Below are 23,422 nucleotides of genomic sequence, written 5' to 3'. Positions count from 1 at the left end.
ATCTAGATCTTGATTGGTGGCTGAGGTCAGCTGTTTTTTGGGATGTTTTTTTATGAACGAGAGATGACTTTTCTAAATACATTTTGTTGGCATACTAAAATTCAATTCAGTTTATTTATATGGCCCCAAGTCACAACAAAGTTGTCTATTCAGTTCAGTTCAATTCAGCTGTATTTATATCGCACTTTTCACGATCAAAATTGTCTCTAGGTGCCTTACAGAAACCCAGAGCCCGAACCCTCAAGCAAGCAGACAGTGGCAAGGAAAAATTCCCTTTTAACAGGAAGAAACCTTGAGCAGGACAGAGAGGATGAAAGTGTCTCATGACACATGACATTTTACAATTAGAGAAAGATAGAGAAAGAAAGAGAGAGAGAGAAAGAGAGAGGGAGAGGGAGGGAGCAACAGCAATAGTAACAGAATACTGGAAAGATTAACAATTATATTAACGGAATAATAATTATAGTAATAATAATAACAATAATAATAATGATGCAGAAATATGACTAAGTGCTATTAACAGTGTCACCACTGTCGCCAAGTCCTTGCTCATGGGGAAATGTTGGGTTCTCTGTATTACAAAATTTAATTAAAGAGTTTGGTTTGGACCAGCTCTAATTGTAAAAGTGCCATGAGAAACCTTTTGTTGTAAATTTCAATGTCATATGTCAAAACAAGGTCAAGATTGTGATTAAAACTGTGAGTGGGTGTACGTACACACTGACAGAAGCCAGTCATGGTCATACACATCCAAACTATCCAAAAGGTCCCAATTCAACTTCATTATGACATCATAATGTTTTCTGTCCATCATTCAACAGCATAACTCAGGAACAGAAGCGCAGACTGTGAAAGATTTCACATTTGGTCAGATACTGAATTGGTGACACTAATCTTGGATGTCCACCTTGAAACAAAATTGTTGGTACCCCTCTTTTAATGAAAGAAAAACCTACTATAGCAATAACTTGAAACTGACAAAAGCAATAATAAATAAAAAATTACTGAAAATTAACCAGTGTAATGCAGACATTGCTTTTGAGTTGTTGTTCAACATAATAATTTTAAGAAACAAACTAATGAAACAGGTCTGGACAAAAATGATGGTACCCTGAGAAAATAATTTCACCATAGGTACATGTTAAAGTAAGGTGTGTCCTCTAATTAGTACCACAGGTGTCATCAAACTTGTAATCAGTCAGTCTACCTATTTAAAGGGAGACAAGCAGTCACTGTGCTCTTTGATGACATGGTGTGTACCACACAGAACATGGACCACAGAAAGAAAAGGAGAGCGTTGTCTCAGGAGATAAGAAAGAAAATCATAGAGAAGCATGTTAAAGGTAAAGGCCATAAGATCATCTCCAAGCAGCTTGATGTTCCTGTGACTATAGTTGCACATATTGTTCAGAAGTTTAAGGTCCACGGGACTGTAGCCAACCTCCCTGCACGTGGCCGCAAGAGGAAAATTAATGACAAATTGAAGAGACGGATAATTTGAATGAACTTAACAGCCCAGAGCAACTTCCAAAGACATTAAAGTCAAAGTGGTCTTCATGGGAGATGACCAAGGAGGACACCACTGCTGAAAGCACATAATAAAAAAAGTGAGACTGGAATTTGCATGCATTTTGACAAACCACAAGCACCATGAAGCATACCAAGAAAAGAACACTGTCCCTACTGGGAAACATGGAGGAGGCTCGGTTATGTTCTGGGACTGCTTTGCTGCATCTGGTACAGGGTGTCTTGAATCTGTGCAGGGTACAATGAAATCTCAAGAATATCAAGGCATTCTCCAGGGAAATGTGCTGCCTAGTGTCAGAAAGCTTGGTCTCAGTCCCAAGAATGGCTAAGAGCAAAACATTGGACTGTTCTTTAGTGGCCTTCTATGAGCCCTGATCTAAATCCTATTGAACATCTGTGGAAGGAGCTGAAACATGCCAAACCTAAGACATTTGGAGCAGTTTGCTCATGAAGAATGGGCCAAAATACCTGTTGACAGGTGCAGAAATCTCACTGACAGTTACAGAAATCGTTTGATTGCAGTGATTGCCTCAAAAGGTTGTGCAACAAAATATTAAGTTAAGGGTACCGTCATTTTAGTCAAGGCCTGTTTCATTAGTTAGTTTTTTTTTATGATAATGTTGAACAACAATTCAAAAGCAATGTCTGGTTTACATTGGTTGATTTTCAGTAAATTTTTATTTATTATTAGTTTTGTCAGTTTCAAGTTATTTCAGTGACCGTTGTGGGTTTTTCTTTCATTAAAAGAGGGGTACCAACAATTTTGTCCACGGGTGTAGATGTTCTGTGCCGCTGGGTTTAAGATGTGTGTCAAAACATTTCTGAGAATCAACCTTTGGGAAGTATATGTTTAGCCCCCAGTCAACAACAGCAGGTAAATGACAGGACTTTATATAAAGTGGTCATCGTCTCCATCTCTCCTCCTCTCCTCTGCTCTTGCATCTGCAGGGTTGTGGGTGTGTTTGTTTATGCTTTAAAACGTGACTGCTGTGAAATCAGAAACTAATGTTTTATTTCTCTGTTTCGCTACTTCATTGTCATTCACTGTCCAACTTGCTTTCTCACCTTTGCTGTCTTGCAATCGCTGAGCTGAAAAGGAGGGGCCAGCTTTGAATAGTGTGTTTACAAACAGCAACAGACATATCCTGCATAGTATCTTTAGTCAAACTGTGATTCAAAGCAACCATATTAACAGGGTCCTCCCACCCTAAGTGGAGTATCAGCATATGAACAATGAACAATTGGGATGTTTCTGATTACTTTAGCTAAGTTAAGAGAAGACAGGCGCTAGACTCTGAGGAAAGGATAAAAAGAGGAACAGATCAAGGAGAGAGTAAATCAGTTTTCCAGCCAACAGCATCCAATAGGTTGTCAAGTCACTTTGATTGCATCAGATCAAAGTCGACTGGGAATGGGTCATATGAGTTTCCAGAGGAGGTGAACACACTCAAGTAAGAAAGTGAAGTGTGTAACAGACAGTCTCTTCTCACATCAGGGGAGCTTCTCATCCAAAAAATAGCAAAAAGAAGATCACAGTTCATTTTGGCCTGCTCTTTCAGATTTATGTGGGGGGGAGGGGGGGTTTAGTTACGTGCATATGCACATACAAGAATGCATACGTGATGCACATCTATACATAGTGCTCTGCAGGGCAGGAGTGACAAAGCTGCTGTTGAACTGGAACCTTCCACATATTTTAAATAAATAAAGTATTTTTAATTAGAAGCATTATTTCAAAGAAATTCAGAAGTGTTTTGTGTGGGTTTTGGCCTGACTTGACTTGACATCAACTTGACAAGCACCTTGCCAGTTATTTATGTATTTATTTGTTTGATTATGTGCTGAAGTGGTAGTTGTTGGGAGATGAATGATTGATGGTTTTGCAGATTATGTTTTTGCTCTGCTCCTCTGCTCCACATTTAACCTTGTATTTTATTGGCCATATGTCCTACATTTTAGCCTGGCTAACTTTTCCCTCAATTTCTAATGATGAAATAAATAAAGTATCAGACTGAAAAGTTAATTTCAGCCTGCTTGTGGTAACCATTGTTTTGTTCACTGTATTTTTACATTTGTTGTTATCCTCAGTTTTTTGTTGTTGTTTTTTTTTTGTCGTAAAAATGCTTAAGATTCCAGCGGTAGGACCTCTGTGACTAGAGCATAATATTATGTAGGTTTCTACAATGTGAATGCACCTGGTAGTGATTTAAGACATAACTTTAACTAAGGAAACACAACTTTTCTGAGCTTCAAGCCTGTCATTTGATTTGGAAACTTTGAAGTAATATTGGGACTAAAAAGAACTGTCCTGACAGGCCTGTATATTTAGTCTGGTACCAGAGAGTTTAACTCATGCATCCTCACATGCCATAAATTCTCAAATGATGTCCAAAGCCTTTATTTACCATCAGTGCAGAGAAAAACAGGCTGTCATCCAAAACAGGCTTACAGTATACAGATGCTTTACTTTCCCCTTATTTAATTCCCTTATTCTGATGTATCATACTGCTTATTGTCATTGCAAAGTCAACAGAAACATGAGAAGCCGTTAGTTGTTCAGAGAGCATTATCCTTCAGTGTTCTGGTGTTTAATGCGTATCAACAGGTGCTGTTTTATATACTCAGGGACAAAGAACGTGAATATGAACATTTATGTGAACATTTATAGTATCTTGTGGTTTTTTTTTTGTGTGTGTGTGTGTGTGTATGTGTGTGTCAGCACCTGATGTGTGCTGGACTGTGGTGTTTAGTCGAGGGAGATACATCCTGCAAGACAAAACTGGATCCTCCTCTGGATGGGACAGAGTGTGGTGCAGATAAGGTAGGACTGTCTAACTCACTCATGGTGCGTCCATGCTCAAATACTCAGTAGAGGTCTTCACAAAGAGAAATTTGTGCCTGAATCCATTTTTTGTCTTACTGATTGAAACAGGATGGCTAACCCATTTGTTATTTCAGCTTAAAAGTCCATTTGCTGTCATGGTGACGGATGACAAACTCAACTCGTTCAGAATCAGCATTGCAGTTTAGTTGCACCAAGCATTATAAAAGATTTTTAACATACATGATCAGCTGTCCACTCACAGTAGGGTCTTGTTGGATCCACTTGGGTATATAATAAAATTATGATTGTTAACACATAATGTTAAACCAATCCAGGGCCGTGATAATAGAATGGGACCCAACCCGAACCCGATTAACTGGGTAAAACTGTATAACTGTATAAATTGTGTGGTGCTAGGGTTCAGGTGGGTCTGTGACTATGTCTGATACACAGGTCTTCACCTCTCTTAAGCAACAGTTTCTGACAAAAAAAATCCTATTGACTTGCCAAAGTGGACAACATGTAAAGTGTATTTGAAATAGTTTTAATTTAAGTGTGTGTGTGTGTGTGTGTGTGTGTGTGTGTCAGTGGTGCAGGGCAGGCGAGTGTGTCAGTAAGACCCCTATCCCTCAGCATGTGGACGGTGACTGGAGTCCATGGAGCCAGTGGAGCATGTGCAGCAGGACCTGCGGCACTGGAGTCCAGTTCAGACAGAGAAAATGTGACAACCCTCCGTATGTCACCTGTGTGTTTGTCTGTCCTTGTGTTTGTGTGCATATGTGTGTGTGAGAGAAAGAAACTTGGAGCTACTCCTGATAATATGATTACATGCAGACTTTGCCATGACTGTACTCATATACTTACCAGCACTGTTTTTACTAATTGTGTGATTATCTTTAAATTAAAAATTGGTTCAATTACACTGAGGCAATTGAATCTGTTGATTTACGTATGTACTGGGAACACAAATACACGTGTCTTCCACCACAGCATAAGTTTTCTCCCCATTCCAGAAGTGCTAAGAAGCCTCTCACCAAAAGACCAACTAGACTGATTCAAATTTGCCATTGAGATCAGCTTCCATACAAATATGCATTAAAATATTTTTGCATATTTAGTGACCTCTTAATTAATTGGTCTTAAGAGTCCATTTGTGTTTATAACATGCATGAATCAAACTGTGAAGGGCATACCTCCAAAATCTGTTCATTCATCTCACCAATTCTTGCACACTCTTGTCAGCCTCTCACTCTGTCCTAAACTGAATGTTCATACCATATGTGTGTGTTTGTGAATGTGCACACACTTGCAGGCCCGGTCCTGGTGGGAGACACTGTCAGAAGGCCAGTGTGGAGCACAAAGCCTGTGAAGGTCCTCCCTGTCCTAAAGGGGCCCCAAGCTTTAGAGACCTGCAGTGTCTTTCCTATGACCGACACGCCAGCAAGAAAAAGGGCAGCATGCTGACTGCTATTATTAATGATGGTGAGACACACACATGCACACACACACACATCTTCCTATTTCTCATCTTCACTCATTGGCTCTCATCATCTGTGACATGGTGCAAAGATAATAGCAGACGATACAAAAAAGCAAAGGCAAAGGGGCCCAGAAAAGAATGACACGATAAAAGAGTCGCAGATTCAGATACAAGCTTACAAAGAAACTACTCTGTAACGTTTTACTTTTCTGCTTTTGCCACCACTAAAATTTGCGCCCTACCTACCAAGTGAGGGTACTGTCAGTAAATGAATGTAATACACTGAATGTAAATGTTCTTACTACCTCTTTGTTCTTTGCTATCTCTACTTTGATGTTATGTGTGTTAAAAGGTAACAAGAGCAGTGCTTGTGTAACTTTGAAAACTGATGTATCCTAAAGAGGGCAAGCGGCTTCAAAATTAATGTTCTTAATTATTCTGCCCGAGGAACAATAATTGCTTTAGAGCTTTCACTGTTGGAAAGATTGCTGTATTACTTGAAAACCATGTAGTGGCCTTAGAGTTCATTTACTCCAACAAAGTTCAAGAGAGTATGTTTTATGCTTTTGTTTATATAAACAGATTTAAATATACATTTTATAGACACTAAATGAATCCAACTTTCTTTGTTTTTCTCTTTTGTCATGTAACACTATGAAACATGTGACTGCCAGTCAAAAGCTGGGGAGTGGACAGTACTTTTGACCACATATGTACAACCGTGGTCAAAGACAATTCTGCTGAGCAGTATTAATGTATTTTCTCAAACAGTGACCGGAAACCTTTATTTATGTCAACTACAGAAGGTCTCAGGCCTTTATATGACGCGACCTTGTCTTAGAGGCAAGTCTTTATGACTATTTAACTTTCTCTGATTGATAAGTACTGTGGAATTGGTCATATTTTAGCATGGAATCTTGTTTTGATCTTCTACTTTTAACACAAACTCAAAATTTCTTGTATCTGTTTCAGATTAAAAGCCCTGTAACGTTTCAGTGGACTGAGACCCTGTCTAGTAATGATCAGATTGAACTGTAAGAAAAAATGGACATTACCTAAATTACTGATTGTTAACATCATCACAGCTTACCCTGTTAACGACGAGGATGATGATGAGGTTGCTCTTGCTCCTGACAGTTTTCACAGACTACAAAATTCTGAAAGACTTGCTGATGCTTATCCAGTTTGTCCCAAGTGACTGTAAAACTGATCAAATCAAACTGCAAAGTTTGTCCATTGCAATGCTGCCCCTCTCTAAAATCCTTTCAGAGCCGACAGCCTTGCCAACACAGTGAGTAGATCTGGGCCAGTCGGGTACATGGTGATGTTATGTCAGAAGTGAGAGGAGGCTGAACTGTAGAAATCTTTCTAATTTTCCCTCCATCACTCACTGAAGAGTGGAAGAAAGCCTTTTCTGCAACTAGCTGTGCTCTGCTGTTCAGCTAACAGCAGCTCACTATTCTTTTTTTCCAGTGGCTGATTTTTCTTGGCTCAGTGTCTCTGCAGTTCTTTGTTAACTTTCCTCTGCATACTATGCTTCAAGACTCTCTCTAGATTTGAAATTGATTCTCTGTCTGAGTGACATGCTGCAAGTTCACTGATAAATTCACTGTCCCTTGAATGGGAAGCATAGGAGTCCATACCAAATGTTAGCGCTAGTCATTACTACAAACTACAGGTGGCTGAGACATTGCACACATACACCTGACTAAGATAGGACTATAACACTTTAAAGGGGTAATTCAGAACAAAATGCTGAAAATAACATGAATATATTGTTGATTTTTTTTAATTAAAATGGTAGAAATATAGACAGGTATGTACATAATATTTGAGTCATCAGAGGTTTATTCATCTCAGTTTTTTCTTTCCTTCTCTCCTCCACACTGCCCATTAGAGGGAAACACAGTAGTAAGATTTCACACTAAGGAATGCAGTATATCATACTGCAGATATTACAGATACTTTCATTAAGGTGGACTTGCAATTTCAAATGCAATTAAAAGAGCAATTTCATACATAGAACTTGATAGTCTGTATTTTTGACTGTTTATACAGAGACAGCAGAAACAAAGTGTAATCCAGCAACTTCATGTAGATTGTTGAAGTAACTCTATGTCTAAAGTGTGTTCAGACATAGAAATTTTATCACAAAGAAATTTGACGGCTGGGGGATTTTTGCTGTCTCTCCTTATTCATGCACACAAACAGCCAGTTTGCAGACTGCACAGCTCACTAGCATTGCACTGTGTGTGTGTGGCTTTGTTTGTTGATTTGACAGCTCATACTCAGAGCCTACAATGAATGCCAAGTCTTTCTCTATTTTTTCCATTCTTTCCACTTTTTCCTCTTGCGTCTGTATGTTCATGAAGTGGAATCAAACAGTCCTCAGAATAAGCACAAATTATGTACAAGTTGAAATACTTTCAGGTCACATGAAGTGTATGAGTGTTCCCGAGTGTATGAAAGTTTGCACAGTTTACTTTGATTGATTTTGTACGTAAATGCTGTGCCTCTAAAATTAACTCAGAATTTTGTCTGGACACAGTTTAAGGACTCCTGTAGGAGTCAGTACATGAGCTGAGCCCTAATACTAGATCCTTTGATGTCCACAGAGGTTGGGTATGTGATAATGGGTTTTGAAGGCTCCCCTATTTCAAAGGCTCTGCCAACTTCATCTGTTGTTGTACTGCACTAACAGATTCACCTTTCATTAATAAATTTACATACTGTATTATAGCATGATATCATTATATTTAGGTGGCCTTGAACTGGGATGTAGTAATGAAACTGAGAGGTAACAGAGGTACCAAGAGAGGTAATTCATCACAGGTCTCATATCACTGACCAGAGGAGTTAAAGAATATAGTTCCTGCAACCCCTGTGAAATTTAGATTGTGACAGAGGGAGGTTTGTTTTCAGCTGTCAGCACCACACAGGAACATGCAGATATACAATAATATATACATAACACATTAGCTTGGTTTCTAATATCTTCCTAAAGTGGATTTGGAAGACAGTGGATTGATATGAATCTAAACAGACACTCTTTTATTTACTTCTGGAAACACTGCAGCCAGCTGGGTTACCTCTCAGCTGACTCAGCCTTGACTGGAAAAGTTTTCCTTTGAGTTCTGCCCTTTAATGAGTGTCTGAATCCCTCTCAGCAGCACACGTTGTTACAGCTGTCTGGCAAAAGCACTCTTACTTTTAGATGTAAACATGTGTTCTGTGAAGGTAGACAAATCAATGCCTTGCTTCCTTTTGCTATATTTGTAGTCAATTTATCAGTGCTCATTTGTCCAGGAAGTTAATATGCATTTTAGTTTCCTATCAAACCTTTCACCATTGATTTGATACTGTCAACATCAGTGTCAGTATTATAGTTGATTAATCTTAACTCAAGGTCCACTTAGCTTTCACTTAGTCTTCATCAACAGAAAGAGTTTTTTATTGTTCATGATAAAGGTAACCTATGTGGACCTCGAGCTAAAAACGCTACTATTTTCAAGGTCAAGCTTTAGATGCTTTTAGTATTTACATTATTAGTGTATTTGTGTTCTTGTAAGAGGAAAGAAGCTTCTAAAACATTTTCTTTACAGGAACACAAACTTGTCCATTTCTTGTTTCCTATTTAGCATGGTATGTACTGCAACTGCAAATGTGAATGAGGCCAACTACATTTGAATGGCTGTGAACTGACAGGGCACAGGTAGTAAACAAGAAATTCTTAGGAGTTATGACTCTGGGAATAAATTGCCACTGTTTTACAACACACCGTACTGCACATACTGCAACTTTTTCTTTGACATGCCAGTCATACCATACCAACCATAACCAATGGTAACTTAATTCTTTATTGCATTGTTGTGCATTATTGTACAGTTCACAAACTGCTGGGTACTTTGTGTACTAGATTATTTATTTACTGCATCTCACAGTCTTCATCGGTGAATGGAACTTGCACAGGTGTCGTTAAATGGCCCACTTATGAAACTTCAGTCACATGATAACAGATGGCTGTATATGGGAGGAGGGCAGGGCATTCTCTTATCTTTCTCTGGCAGTCCTGAGAAAGACAAGAGAATCTGTCCATCCATCTGTCTGTGAACACCAGAAAGATGGAGAAACATTTACTTGGAGTAAACTGTAACTGACTTTTTACTTTTATCCAAGTACAATTTTGCACAAAAGGTTTTACTTTCATTTGAGTAAAATATCTTGCAAGTGACAGCACTTGAATATCATCTAGTAACTTCCCATCCCTTGTCATTTGTGTTTGTGTGTGCATGAGCAGAGAAGCCGTGTGTGTTATTCTGTAGCCCGGTGGGTCGAGATGTCCCAGTCTTGATGGCTGACAGAGTGATGGATGGGACGCCCTGTGGACCGTACGAGACTGACTTGTGTGTTAACGGGAGATGTCAGGTACACACATACATGCTCATACATGTGCATATTTCTTCGAAATCATGTTATGAAATGGTGGTCTGCCTTATCTTCTGTTCAAGAGGAACCGAAGTAAGACAGAAGGAAGTTTTCTTGCTTTTGTTTTGAGTGGTGCCATTAATGACCCCATGTACTGAGACTGCTTCTTAGGTTCACTCAACTATTCTGCATGGAACTGAGCTGACAACCAACAAGATCACCAAACAATACAATAGCACAACCACATGCATTGCTTAGGTCAACCATAGGCCATCTCTGTGTCTCGTCTCATCTTCCTCCGCTTATCTGAATCCGTGCCAGCCATGCCCTGTAAGACTCCTTCAGTTTGACGGCACCTTTCACAAGCAGGATCGGATTGCCGCTGCGACTAGCACCGGAGACCTTCTGACTGCAGCTGCAAACAGCTGCCTCTGCAATGGCAGCAAAAAACATGGACCACTCAGACACCATATCTCCCACCACCCCAGGGATGCAGTTGAAACTCTGCCTTAGGTGGGAGTTGAATACCATTCTGACAGAGTCCTCAGCTAGATGTAATCAGCAGACCCTCACCGTTCGTTTAGGTCTGCCAGGTCTATCCGGCTACCTCCCCTGCCACCTGATCCAACTCACCACCAGGTTGTGATCAGTTGACACCTCTGCTCCTCTGTTCACCCAAGTGTCCAGAACACACGGCCGCAGATCCGCTGATACAACTACAAAGTTGATCACCAACCTGTGACCTAGGGTGTCCTGGTGCCGATGTTCGAACATCGTGTTCGTTGTGGACAAATGGTGACTAACACAGAAGTCCAATAACCGAACACCACTCGGGTTCAGATTAGGCAGGCCATTCCTCCCAATCACACTGTCATTGCCTACGTGAGCACTGAAGTCCCCTCAACAGAATCCCTGGTAGGGGCATCTTCCAACACCCATCCCAGGGACTCCAAAAAGGATGGGTACTCTGAACTGTAATTCAGTGCATAAGCACAAAAAACAGTCATGACCCATTCCTGGATCCGAAGGCGCAGGGAAGCAACCTTTTCATTCAATGGGATAAACCCCAACATGCAGGCAGAGATCCATGGGCTAATAAGAAAGCCTACTTCTGCCCTCCTCCGCCTATCACCCAAGGCAACTCCAAAAAAGAGAAGAGTTCAACCCCTCTCAAGGAGACTTGTTCCAGAGTCCAAGCTGTGTGTAAAGGTGAGCCCGACAATATTTCGGCAGTATCTCTCAACCTCTCGCACAGGCACAGACTCCACCAGTGAGGTGACATTCCATGTCCCAGCAGCTAGCTTCACCGACCAAGGATCAGACCGCCAAGGTTTCTGTCTTTGTCTGCCGCCTAATCCACACTGCAGCGGACCCATTTGACTCCTCCTGCAGGTAGTGGGCCTTCTAGAGGACAGACCCAAGTCCTTGCTTCGGGCTGGACCTGGTGCAGCCCCATGCCATCAGGTGCTCACCGACAGGTCCCTTCCCCAGGCCTGGCTCCAAGGTAGGGCCCTGGTAGCCCTCCTGGTACACTTGTCCTTGGTATTGCCTTCTGTGAAGATCTCTGTGAACCCCGCTTTGGTTCCTTCCACCAGGGCCAATTTGTCTTGGGATGTTATCTTAGCCAGACTTAAAGTCAGTGTTGCATACAGTTGACAAACAATCAAATTAATTGACAGTATGTGTAACACTAAGACTATCTAGCTGTTCAGTTGTGTCACTGTCCCCAAATTAATCATAGATTTGCACCAACAAATGATGTCCATGTGTACTGTCGGCCACAGCCTCAAGTAGAGAGTTGAATAGTGAATGGGATATGAAATGATGTGATCGCTAACAAAGTAAGTTCAGAGAGGCAGTGTAGACAGTTCTGCTGCAGCTTGTGTGTTACAGTCACCATCTCATCATGTGGTGAGGATGAGACACTCAAGGACTACACTCAGAGTTGATATTATGATTATTTTTTTCAGCCCGCATATAAATTAGTAGGTGTCCATTATCGGGAAGTAAGTGGCAGTGTTGCTAATCACAATCTAGTATTCATCCAGACCATAGTATAAACAGTGTCAGATGTTCATGATATCAGCAGCCATTACAATGTAGGCAGGTTCCAATGTCATGGCTACAGGATGACCTGGCTGTTAAAGAGTTAAAGCTCCAAAGTCATTAGCAGCCAATGGAGTGGGAAGGGGGAGAGATTTTGGCACTGCTGTCATTGCTGAAAAAATAAATAAATAAATTTGCTTGTCCAACTGCAGAGGATCTATAGAGTACTTCATTCATAAGGTTAGCAGAAGTGGAGGGTTGAGGAGTTAATTTGGATCTGGTGTCTCAGCTACAGTCAGTCTTTTGTGTTTATTTGCAAATGCATGTTGCTGGTACATTTGGGAGGAATTCCCCCTCATTCTGAAGAGAGAGAGGTCCAGAAAGTTGAATATGGAGACAATTATCATGACACACATGTTCACAAAATTCTTACTTTTTACACATCAGCAATGACTCATGTATCATGTATCATGTTTTCTGCATTTTTTCACATACATACCTCTAAAAACACTTCAACAACTTTGTAAAAGGCATGTTTCATTGTCTGTCCTTATCCTGCATTTTGCAGTTTTATAAACCCACTGTGCACCTGCAAAAGTCTGCGTCAGAACTGACCCATTACCTGCAATTATGTATAAAATCAAACTGACCCAGTCTGACACACAAATATAAGGCTTGCAACCTGAACAGTAGGCTAATCAAGCTGGGTTCCTCCTTTCTCATCTCTTTCTTTTGTATGCTTACCTCTGTCTTAGTCAGCCTCAAACATCCACATCATGCATCTTGTGGGATCTGCCAAAGCATTCCAGCCTGCACACTGGTTCTGTCTTCCAACTGAGAGGGAGAAGCAGTGCAGGCGTTGGAGGATGGAGACTGTGAGCTGCAGACAAAGAGAAGTAGGCAGATACTGAGGTTACACAGGGAGGAGACATGGATGTTTTTCTAAGCCTGGCATGTGAGACTCAGGCATGCTATGAAAACACTGGCAAGGAGAATGAGAGAAAAGAAAGAAAGGAAGCAGACAGGAAAAGGGAGAGGAATATATTCAGTGAAGCTATGAAAATAGACTGTGTCTTGCTGGAGAAGGACCCTGAAAGTCTGACTGAGCTGGAGAGGGCCATATGGACCTCTGATTCAGCGAGCGTTCATTATTCTTTCATGAACTGTGTGTTTTTTTTGTGAGCCTCATATTGTTGATTCACACACACACACACACACACAGAGCTTTGTTATCTTCTAAAAACCCGTGAACAGTTACCGCCCCCTATCTGCAATAACAATCATTTTTCAGTTTAAGGGCCATTACTGTATGTTTGTCCTCCACTAGGACCACTGCTTTGCTTTGGGCATGCAGATCTCCCACTCACCTCCCCTCTGGAACTGCCTATATGACAGTCTCAAAATTTGTTGCAGCTCAGTCAGGGCAGGTTATTCTCCTCCCAAAAACAAGCCGTTTATGGCCACCAGTGTAAATTTGGGTGTGCTCTTTTACCCTGACCTCACTTTCAGTGGACAAGAGAAACTGGCCCAGCTTACTCCTCTAGCTGAGTATTGCAAAATTAAAGTAATTTCTCTCTTGAGCTGGTCTAGCAAATACCCTGCTTTGGTCTCGTCTTGATTATTGTGACACATTTATGTTCCACTGTCATCCTATATATACAAGTCAGTACAAAATGCATCTGTGCTGCTTTTAACCAGCTCCAAGAGATATTAACACTCAATTCCTCTTCTTCTCATTACTAGCTAGCTCTGTATCTGAGCAAACAGGCACTGAGAGAGGGGAACCCGACACACATACTGAAAGACGGCCTCTTTAACAGTCTGTATATATTTTAGTGCTTTGTGACATGTTTGGCGTGGCGTGCGCCATGGACGCTCCGGTGCCGGAAACGCGGTCCGCCGCGTCTCTCACTCGCCACAACCACAACTCACCCGTGACAGTTTTCTCCCCGGTCCAGCATCCAGACGTAGTGAGGTACCCACTACTCGTTCCGCTTTTCATCTGTCCGTTAGTAAAGACTCTGGTCCTTCAAACACTCGGGTACACTCAGCTGCAATCGCGGTCCCGTTGCACTGCTCCTCTGCGGAAGCGCGCGCCGCTGCAGGGGCGGACTTTATCGAGCACGGGGCAAGGGGACCCCCCCAGGGGGGGTTGTATTTTAATATTATGTTGGCTATGGGGTTTTTGTACAGAATTATTGTGTGACGTATGAATATATGGTGTGAGGGTAAATGAAATGGTGCATTGTTTATTTTGGTGTTGGTGTATTATGAATAATAATAGTTTATGGACCATTATTATTTTGGCGGTCCCTTTAATAATGGTTTGATCCAATTGGGCTCAACCAGCAGCCCTATTTAAGAGAGCCTCATTCAGCTTCTGTAAGTCTCTGAGGGAAGTACTATGACTGGCTGTGAGGGTATGTGATTCCATTTATTCTTGCATTTTGTCTACCCTTGGACAGTGTGTTTAGAGTATTGGTGTTTTTTGGAAAGTAAAAGCCTTTTTTCCTGGCACCCAAAGCTTTGCTGCCTCCTGTTTCAAACCTCTTTCGCCTGAATCCAAACTCGCCTAGATCCCTTTATTCGGGGGAGACCTATCCAGTCCCTGACAGCACTCATACAATAGAAGCTTTAAATGCGAACTTTTGCATTTGAGCCCAGGTGTCCGTAGTCAGTAAATCCACAGCCACTCTATTGTGGCTATTTACATCCATATTGTAACCTAATCAAGGAGTTTTGTTGCCTTAACTTCATTTTGTTGCTGTGCACGCAAAAGTTGTCAACTCTGACCTACATTTACGAACATTTTGGAGACGGAAAGCAGCCAAGACAGATGGTGAGGTGGAGAATTGAAGTCAGATTGTTTAATGATGCCTCTCACACATTTAATTTCACTAAATATCAAACATTAGAAAGCTGCATCACTACAATATTCAAATCAGCAGTATTTGTACTTGCACTTGTTATGAGCCTTAATTATTCTGCAAGCAGCTTTCAGTTTGATGATATCAACTCAGATGTTACATCAAATTCTGCTTATTTCATCAGTGCTGTCTCACCATTATTGTTTAGACTTTAAGGAACTTTATTTAGCTTTCAGCAAAAGTGAAAAAAGGGGCCTATGGTGTACAAGGTGCTATTCTGCAACTTAACAGATTTTGAAGCAGAGTTTGAATTTCTGTGAACACATGCGTCCTTACAGTGTGAATTACAGCAGTAAATTCATACCTTCACCGGTTATAAATTGTAACTACTCTTCAGGTACATTCTGTATAAATATTAGGATCCGTTTTAGCTTTGTTAGAAAAAACTGACCTGTTAAAGACAGTCAATCAACAAGTCAGTTTCATTCTTGTTCGATTTCTGAAGCAGATTCATATTTTTACAAAGTAGGCAAAATAGTTTGGTGAGTTTGGTGCATTTATTTCCTTGAGTTTTAACATCCTGATGGATGACTGACATATGACACCAGAGCAAGCCAAGGGTTTTACCCTGCACACAACTTTTTTTTTTTCCGAATTAGATTATACCTTTTGTTTTGTATGCTACAAAACAACTCAGCAGCCTTCTGTTGTTCCTCACTGTTTTGTTGCGCTCAGAAAATCGGCTGTGATGGCATCATTGGCTCTTCAGCGAAAGAGGACCGCTGTGGTGTGTGTAATGGAGATGGCCGCTCCTGTAAGATAGTGAGAGGAGACTTCAACCATACCAAAGGAATGGGTGAGTGTTTTAGTGTCCAACTGGCATGCTGATGTATGTGATTGATATTGGCAAATGATGATAATAATAGTAATAATAAGGTATCTAATCATTTGTGTTCACTGCTGATGTGATGCAGGTTATTTGATTTTCTGTATTTAGTGAAGCAATGATCAGTACTACTGTGCAGTGAACCGGAACTGATTGTATTAACACGTTGTGTAAGTGTTCCAGTCTAATAGAGTCCCGGTTAACATTTTCTGATGGAAACACTGTTAGCAGTGAACAGCGAAATTTAAAGATAACTAGTACTGAAGGCAAAATAGAAGTTACAAACTCTTACAAACAAGTTTAATTGCAACTCATGCAGTAAAGGCAATGGATTTTAGTCAATGCAGGACTCTAGTATTAGCCAATCATGGCACAATAAGGCTGGATTAAGCAGAACAAACATGCAACACATTTTGTGGAGCTGAGGGGAAGGGTATCCAAGTATTCCTCTTGACGTAACTATACTCACATACGCTCAGCAAGAGAATCGGTATCAGAATTTTTAACGTCCAATTACTGTTCATGATAATTTACCTCTGATTGGTTTTCCTACTTTTGCTGCATTTATCTACAGTGTGCACAGTTCAACTTCCATTTGTAAATCAACAAGGTCATCATTCCTTCAGTAGGGGCCTATGGAACCAAACCTGATCAAATGTGTATAATGTGGGTCTGTTTTTGTGTTTGTGAAAACAATTTTAAGAAGAATATTTTTGAATTCTTCTGTAAAAAAAACTGTCCATGCACCAACATATAGAGTGTTGCTTTACCAACAACAACAAGGAACAAAGAACTGTTATAATTCAGTAATTCAAACTGGAAGAGTTTCTGTTCCTAATCAGGGTTCTCATTCATCCTAACAAAGTTGAAAACCTGTAATTATGACATATTATCAGTTATGTAAGAGCCCTTGAAAATTTGGGGAGAATGAACAGTTTTGCAGTTTTTAACACACACAGATATTTGTAGAAAATTCTTATTGCAGCCAGTACACACTAACAGAAGGTGATACAGTACTTGTGCGACTTCAATTAAATGATCTAATCTTAAAACTAAAAACTAAAAACATGTGTCAAGTTTAGGTATGTGACTGCATAAAGTCTTCTTGAGCTGAATTTGCCACGTTTGCCACACATTTAACCCATCCCTTGTCAAACAAGCACTGAAATTTTGTGATTGAAAAATTTGATCTTTAATACAATACAAGTTGTATTAAAGACAGGCCTTTATTTCCAATTCTCTTTGTATGATAAATATTTTTAGTCACATTTTAGTAAGAAACTGTTCAAGTTTTGTTACTTTATTATGCTTTCAAAACTACAAAATAGGGTTCGGCTTGACATTAACACACATGCACTACACCCACAGTGACTGAAATTTAACACTTACGATGAGTAACTCATAACAATAAAGTGTGAGCCACAAAATACTTTGTTTTTATTGTTGAATTTATTAAATTGAAAATAATCATGGAAATGAACATTATTCTTCCTTATACAGCAGGGACCAGGAGATAATCCCCGCTTGTTTTTGTCCTTTATCTATGGCACTTTGACTTTTTTTTTTTTTTTTTTTGGCCACACTCCTGTCCATTATTATGGACCCACCCTTAACGCGACTAACTGAGTTTATTTGAGGAAATACAGGTGCGTGTGAAATACTGACTTTACCCTGTGACTCACTGCTTTCCACCTTCTGCGAGAAACACAACTGAATGTCTTATTTTAATATTATAGTTTTCTTGGTTGTTGCACTGTCAGACAACTGGATTGGACTGGACTTACAGCTCCTCGATGGACTAGAGAGTACACAGAATTAAAGCACAAGCAACTCCTCATCATCACCCTCTTTGCACTTAGTAATTCTCAATCATGTAACTCTCCAGTGACTGCATCACACCACAAATTGAGTCAGAGAGGGGGATCATAACAAGAATGGAGCTTGAGTGTGTTAGTATATCTGTGTGTGTGTGTGCACGTACATGCACATGCTGGTGTGGTCCGCAGGACGTGTGACCCCCACTTCCTTGTCTTGTCCTCCAGTCACCACTAGGCATTGTAAGAGGGTATCTACCTGTGTGATGGCTAAACCCAGAGCTGTCCCCAAGTGTTTCTCATGTAAGATGCATGCACTGTGTGTGTGTGTGTGTGAGAGAGAGAGAGAGAGAGTGTATGTGTGCGTGTGTGAGTGTATTTCTTGCACTGCTTGGAGTGTTTTACTGTAGGTAGATTAGAGAAGCAGTTATCTATGGGCTCCTCTGGGGGGTGTAGTCTGAATCTTTCACACAAAAAATACAACCAAAAAAAAAAACATGTTACAGTTACATAACCAGCTGTTTGACCCCATTACCCCATAACCCAGTCGTGAGGTATGCCAGGGACACATTCCTTTCATCCAAGGTGTTTCCTTCTCCCTGCTGCTCCTGCCAAGCGGAGGAGTAGCGGTGGAGGGAAAAAAAAAAGTCATCTGTGCTAAAATGTTAGAAATGTTAGAAGTTTGACATTTCCACAGTACTGCACAAAATGTCAAACTTTGCCGTTAGCCATTTGTTTTGTTAAACGTTAATGTGCTGCTTGTAAACCCAGGTGAGCCCATGGCAGTCTGTGTCTAACTGTAGCTGGATGGACAGGGTGGTGTAGGGTTGATGGATACAGTCGGTTTCCTTTCAGCAGGGAGTGGTGTGTTTGTTCATCGTGGATACAAATTGCCCTCAGAAAAGATCTGCACAGGATCAGTTTCAGCCCGGGCTCACAAAATTTTGAGTAATGAACGCAAGCTCTTGAAATGCAAATACCACATCTGCACATGAAGATTATCTTTGTCCTCACCATGGAAGGATTATATGGAAAGCCTTTACTACTACAAACAGGCAATAGACTCACATTGGTAGTAAATAATTAGATGTAGGGCGATTGCATTAAGTAACTTTGAGCACTACGATACAGAAAGACTCCGACAGATACTCAGGAAGATGCTTTTCACCTTTTAAATGCTTTTGGGTAAATTGTTCCCATATTATCACGTCCATCAGAACCACAGAAGCATCTATGGAGTCCTGTTTCCTATGGTTTATAAGTGAATCATTTCAAATTCCTGTCTCTGAGTCTGTCCAAGAGTAAGCACTAAGTGCGTGCCTGGATTGGCCATTATGACAAACAGCACAGAGATGTACGTCTGGGTTGACTTCTCGGCTTTGTCTCTCCATTACTATTGCAATGTCGGATCAAGGTGAATCGAGGATAATTTCTAACCAGATGTTTATGTTTAGGGTGTATCAGTCATATTGTAATTGCTCACAGACAATAGCTTTTTTAAGTGTAAATCAGTGTTTATACCTTCTGTTTTGCATTATGTTTCACATTGCAAAGCCCTATATCAATCACTGTGTGGACAGACTGAAGATGAGTCTAAACTATACCATGAATGGTGTACAGAGGCGTAATACCACCACTGGGCAATTCTAGTTTATTATTTCCTTACGTTTTTGGGAGGTGAAGCCTTCAGAAGAGCAGTTGTGAGCTGCAAATCTGTATTCTGTAGTTACACAACCGGGGTCACTCCATGGACACAGCTAGATTTTCTGGGGTCAGTAGTTCTGGATGTATATGGTTAGGTTAGCCAGAAGACCGACCAGATGTAGATTCTTGTGCAGCTAGCAACGGAGGCTAATTCAGCCACCTCAGAGACTCAGAGACAAGTCTTTAAAATGTTTCATGTAAGAATCATTTGATTGATTTCTTGGGAAAGATATGAGGCTCTAACCAAAACTTTGACAACAGAGGTGTTGAGTGCAACATTGAAATGACCCACAGAGTCACACTGACCATATTGATGGTTGACATTTAAAATGAGTGATCACAGATCTAGTGGGGAAAGACAGAAAGTTCTCTTCTTTTTAACATCCTGCAGATGGCCAGACATGTGTGCCAAACAGTACACTGTTAAGTATCAAAATAAGAAAAGTTTTTTATGTATTTGACATTTGGAATTGGAGAGCATTTTCCTGAATGTTTGAGGATTTTTTGCAGCACAACTCGTTATTGTTTTATACCAGCCACAAAAAGATACAAAATCAATTTTTGAACACTGACACGTGACCTGAGCTCAGCCTTGTCATATAATGAAGGCAGTAGCAATTGCATGGTGGAGGATGATAGTATTCACATTCACACACTCAACCTGTACAAGTCATTTGCATTTCATCCCTTGGGTTCATTTGACAAAATTTTTGCTGTTGTCTTGTCAGTGTGTCTGTGTTTGATGTCACCCATAACTGGCTGTCAGTCAGAAGCAACTGTATCCTCATGGTGTGTAACAGTGTCGTGTGTGTTTGAAGGACTTAAAAGCTCAGAGGACGTAATGGTAAGTCAGTCATTCTGCGTTCTGTAATTGTGAAATACTGTACCATGAAACAATGTTGGGCATGATTGTGTTCTGGGTAACAAAGCAGCTCACTTTAGCCTTGTTAATGCCAGTTTTTTTTATTATAGATTAAAAAAAAAAAAAAAACTGAATATTTGTAGTTTTGGCCATTATTTCACTTTTATCTAGATCTCAGCTGTAAAGCTGATGAGCAAATTCTTAGCAGTAACCAATGCAAATGATGGCCAAAATGACAGAAAAAGGACATAAGTTAAGTAAGAAAAAGAAAAAAAAGTTCCCTTAAAATGCAGGTCCTTTGTGCAATCCTCTATCACCTTCTCTAAGAACATATGGGTTTATGCTTGCAGCACAAGAAGACGCGGCTGTTGGTAGAGTACTTGGTATCTATCAGATTGAGCTGCTTTGTATTAAAATAATGCCCAACAGGTATAAAAGGAGTATACTGTGTGTGAAGATGGGCTGGTGGCTGAATGTGCAACAGAGATGACACAATTAGAAAGTAAAATATTGTCTGTGCTGATCTCAACAATGTGTACATAGTATAGTATACATAGTACATTTAACTATTGAAGTACTCTTATTGCTTTACACTGAACACCACTAAAATCCTAAAACTTATGATGTTTACTGCAGTACACACTTCATAATGATGTCATTTGGGGTTTTGGTGATGTTGTCAAGGTGTTATAACCAACAAGGGAGGATGATGATTTTTTTTCCACAAAGCTAAAAGAGTGGTTATGAAATGACCAGCTGCATTGTGTCAGGAGTCAAATCATCAAGGCTATTTATTTGTTTTTACAAATGTTGAAATCTGAACATAATTTGATTGTTAAAATGCAGTTGCACCCTTACCTTTACTTATCAGTCTCTGCATGTTTATTTTCTAAGAGAACTGAAAATCAATGGAACTCAGTAGAAAAAGTTTGGAAAAACACATTAAAGCACTCTAAACTACAACTAAAACAGCACAGTTTTGTTTCGAAAATGGTCAAGACTAATGTTAAGTAAAATAAAAAATAAATAAATAAATAAAAGGGCTAAAACACCAGTATGTTGGGGAAGAAAAATGGGTTAAGTTATGTCAAAAGTTACAATATAAATACTGATGTCTGATACTATGAGGGGCACTGCATCTCTGATACAGGTCACCAGCCTGTCCCTGTCTCTGTCTACCTCTGTATGCCTCTTAATCTGTTTACAAAAGTCCGACAAAAAATCCCCACGCTGGACTGATAGCTCCCAGCTAAATTCAATTTGTCTGACTTTTGCACTCAGTTTTTCTCCAGCACTCGGGGATGTGTGTGTCCTGTAGTCCGTTTTTCTGAATTTGCGTTCACCTTGTATGTCTGTCTCTCTGTCAGGCTACATCGAGGCTGTGGTTATCCCTGCAGGAGCCAGGAGGATCAAAGTTGTGGAGGACAAACCCTCACATAGCTTTCTGGGTAATGGTGCATATCTTTTACAGGGTGTCCTTAAGGTTCATGAGAGATTTCACTGCTAACAACAAGACATGCTCACAGAAACTAAACTGTGTTTCTTTGCAAATGTGTGGCATCCGCTCCCAATGTGCTACGGTTTGTGTGTTGACACGTTATTGTGGATATGCACAACCACTTTATTACTACTACTAAACATTCATATGGGCCCACGTTCACTAATGTGTTATTTAGATGGATGGAAAACAGCTGAATTTTGGAAATGAAAACATCCATCTTATTAATTTTGAGTCAAAGTTACTGGATGTAGACGCTAAATATGTCCATAGAGAAATCTTAGTTACAACAAGCCTGAGCTAGGAACGTACTTTTACGTTTCTGTATGTGGTGTTATTTATTCAAAATAAATAATAGTATAGCATATAACAGATAGGGCTCTACCAACATGACCGATTGGTTGTCTGTCGTTAGTCAGACCCCATGTATTTCCAGGGAAACAGAGATAACTTTTTAATACTATTGCAACACAATATGAATATATTTGAATTTATCCTTTATTTTGTTTCTAATTTTTGTACAGCTGTGCCGAGGTCTGTAAGCATCATTAATGCACACCCTCTTGTGTAATATTGCCTAATTAACCATGTTGTGAGTCCATCTTCTTTACATCTAATAAACAGACATGAGAGTATAAAAACTTACTTCCCAAAATATTCATTAACCAATTGTTAACCATAGAGGTGGCTGTGCAGGTATGCTCTATACTCAGAATAGAATTATTAAAAGTATTTATTATAGGATTGCTATTACCATATAATAAACTACTTCTATCCATTTTAGTTCCACGCTTCTCAAATTACTGATATGATGAAATGACTCCAAGTGGTTGTCGCTTTCTGGCCTGTTTTCCTGAATTCCTAGTCTAGCCAATGCAGTTTTGGTGAAATACCACCAATACACAGAAAATGTACTGTTCCCACCTCACTTCCACAGGCTTTGTCTTTGAACATTCTGATCGTATCTGTCCTTTATCTTCCTCACAGCCCTGAAAGACTCCAGTGAGAAGTCCATCAACAGTGACTGGAAGATTGAGCTTCCAGGAGAGTTCGAGCTGGCCGGGACCACCGTGCGCTATGTTAGAAGGGGACTGTGGGAGAAAATGTCTGCCAAGGGGCCCACTAAAACCCCCTTACACCTGATGGTAAACACATCAGTGACTCTCTTCTGTGTGGTTTTATTGCAATATACACCCTGCATACAATGGCAGGACTGAAATATGCCGTGAAGGTCAAGGTTATTTGCGCATGATGTTTGTTAGAGTGTATGAGGCTTATCAATTTGATATTATTGACATTTAACCTAAACAAATTTTGGATGGGTACCGGTTAGTTTTGCCTAGCATGTTTATGACTTCCAATTTTATTTGATTAATCTATTATCATCAACAGTCGGAAGAACTATTGAAGAACTACAAGCATTGGCACACACACACAAACCCTTCTAAATTAATAGTAAATTTTATTTGTTCTTCAGATTAGAGCCATG

The 23,422-nt window shown here is 40.1% G+C and overlaps 1 protein-coding gene and 1 long non-coding RNA gene across 4 annotated transcripts in view; one reads left to right on the top strand and one right to left on the bottom strand.

Moving 5' to 3' along the window:
* Positions 1-23,422, top strand: part of adamts17 (ADAM metallopeptidase with thrombospondin type 1 motif, 17) — a 95,676-nt gene that overhangs the window by 62,029 nt on the left and 10,225 nt on the right. For 2 of the 3 annotated variants that reach the window (XM_046389949.1, XM_046390115.1), the window contains exons 11-18: positions 4,247-4,348; positions 4,940-5,085; positions 5,664-5,833; positions 10,129-10,256; positions 15,905-16,025; positions 18,098-18,172; positions 21,803-21,883; positions 22,921-23,078. In XM_046389949.1, coding sequence (XP_046245905.1) covers positions 4,247-4,348; positions 4,940-5,085; positions 5,664-5,833; positions 10,129-10,256; positions 15,905-16,025; positions 18,098-18,172; positions 21,803-21,883; positions 22,921-23,078 — 981 coding nt within the window. The remainder of the gene's footprint in view (positions 1-4,246; positions 4,349-4,939; positions 5,086-5,663; positions 5,834-10,128; positions 10,257-15,904; positions 16,026-18,097; positions 18,173-21,802; positions 21,884-22,920; positions 23,079-23,422) is intronic. The other variant, XM_046390026.1, reaches the window with a different exon arrangement.
* On the bottom strand, positions 9,667-14,378 carry LOC124059818. Its single transcript, XR_006843452.1, has 3 exons — positions 14,235-14,378; positions 13,047-13,182; positions 9,667-9,900 (listed from the first exon to the last, which is right to left on the bottom strand). It is a non-coding gene; the product is annotated as an uncharacterized LOC124059818 (long non-coding RNA).

This window comes from Scatophagus argus, chromosome 1 (genome assembly GCF_020382885.2).
Source record: "Scatophagus argus isolate fScaArg1 chromosome 1, fScaArg1.pri, whole genome shotgun sequence".
Taxonomy (NCBI): domain Eukaryota; kingdom Metazoa; phylum Chordata; class Actinopteri; family Scatophagidae; genus Scatophagus; species Scatophagus argus.
This window is presented reverse-complemented; position numbering and strand designations above follow the sequence as displayed.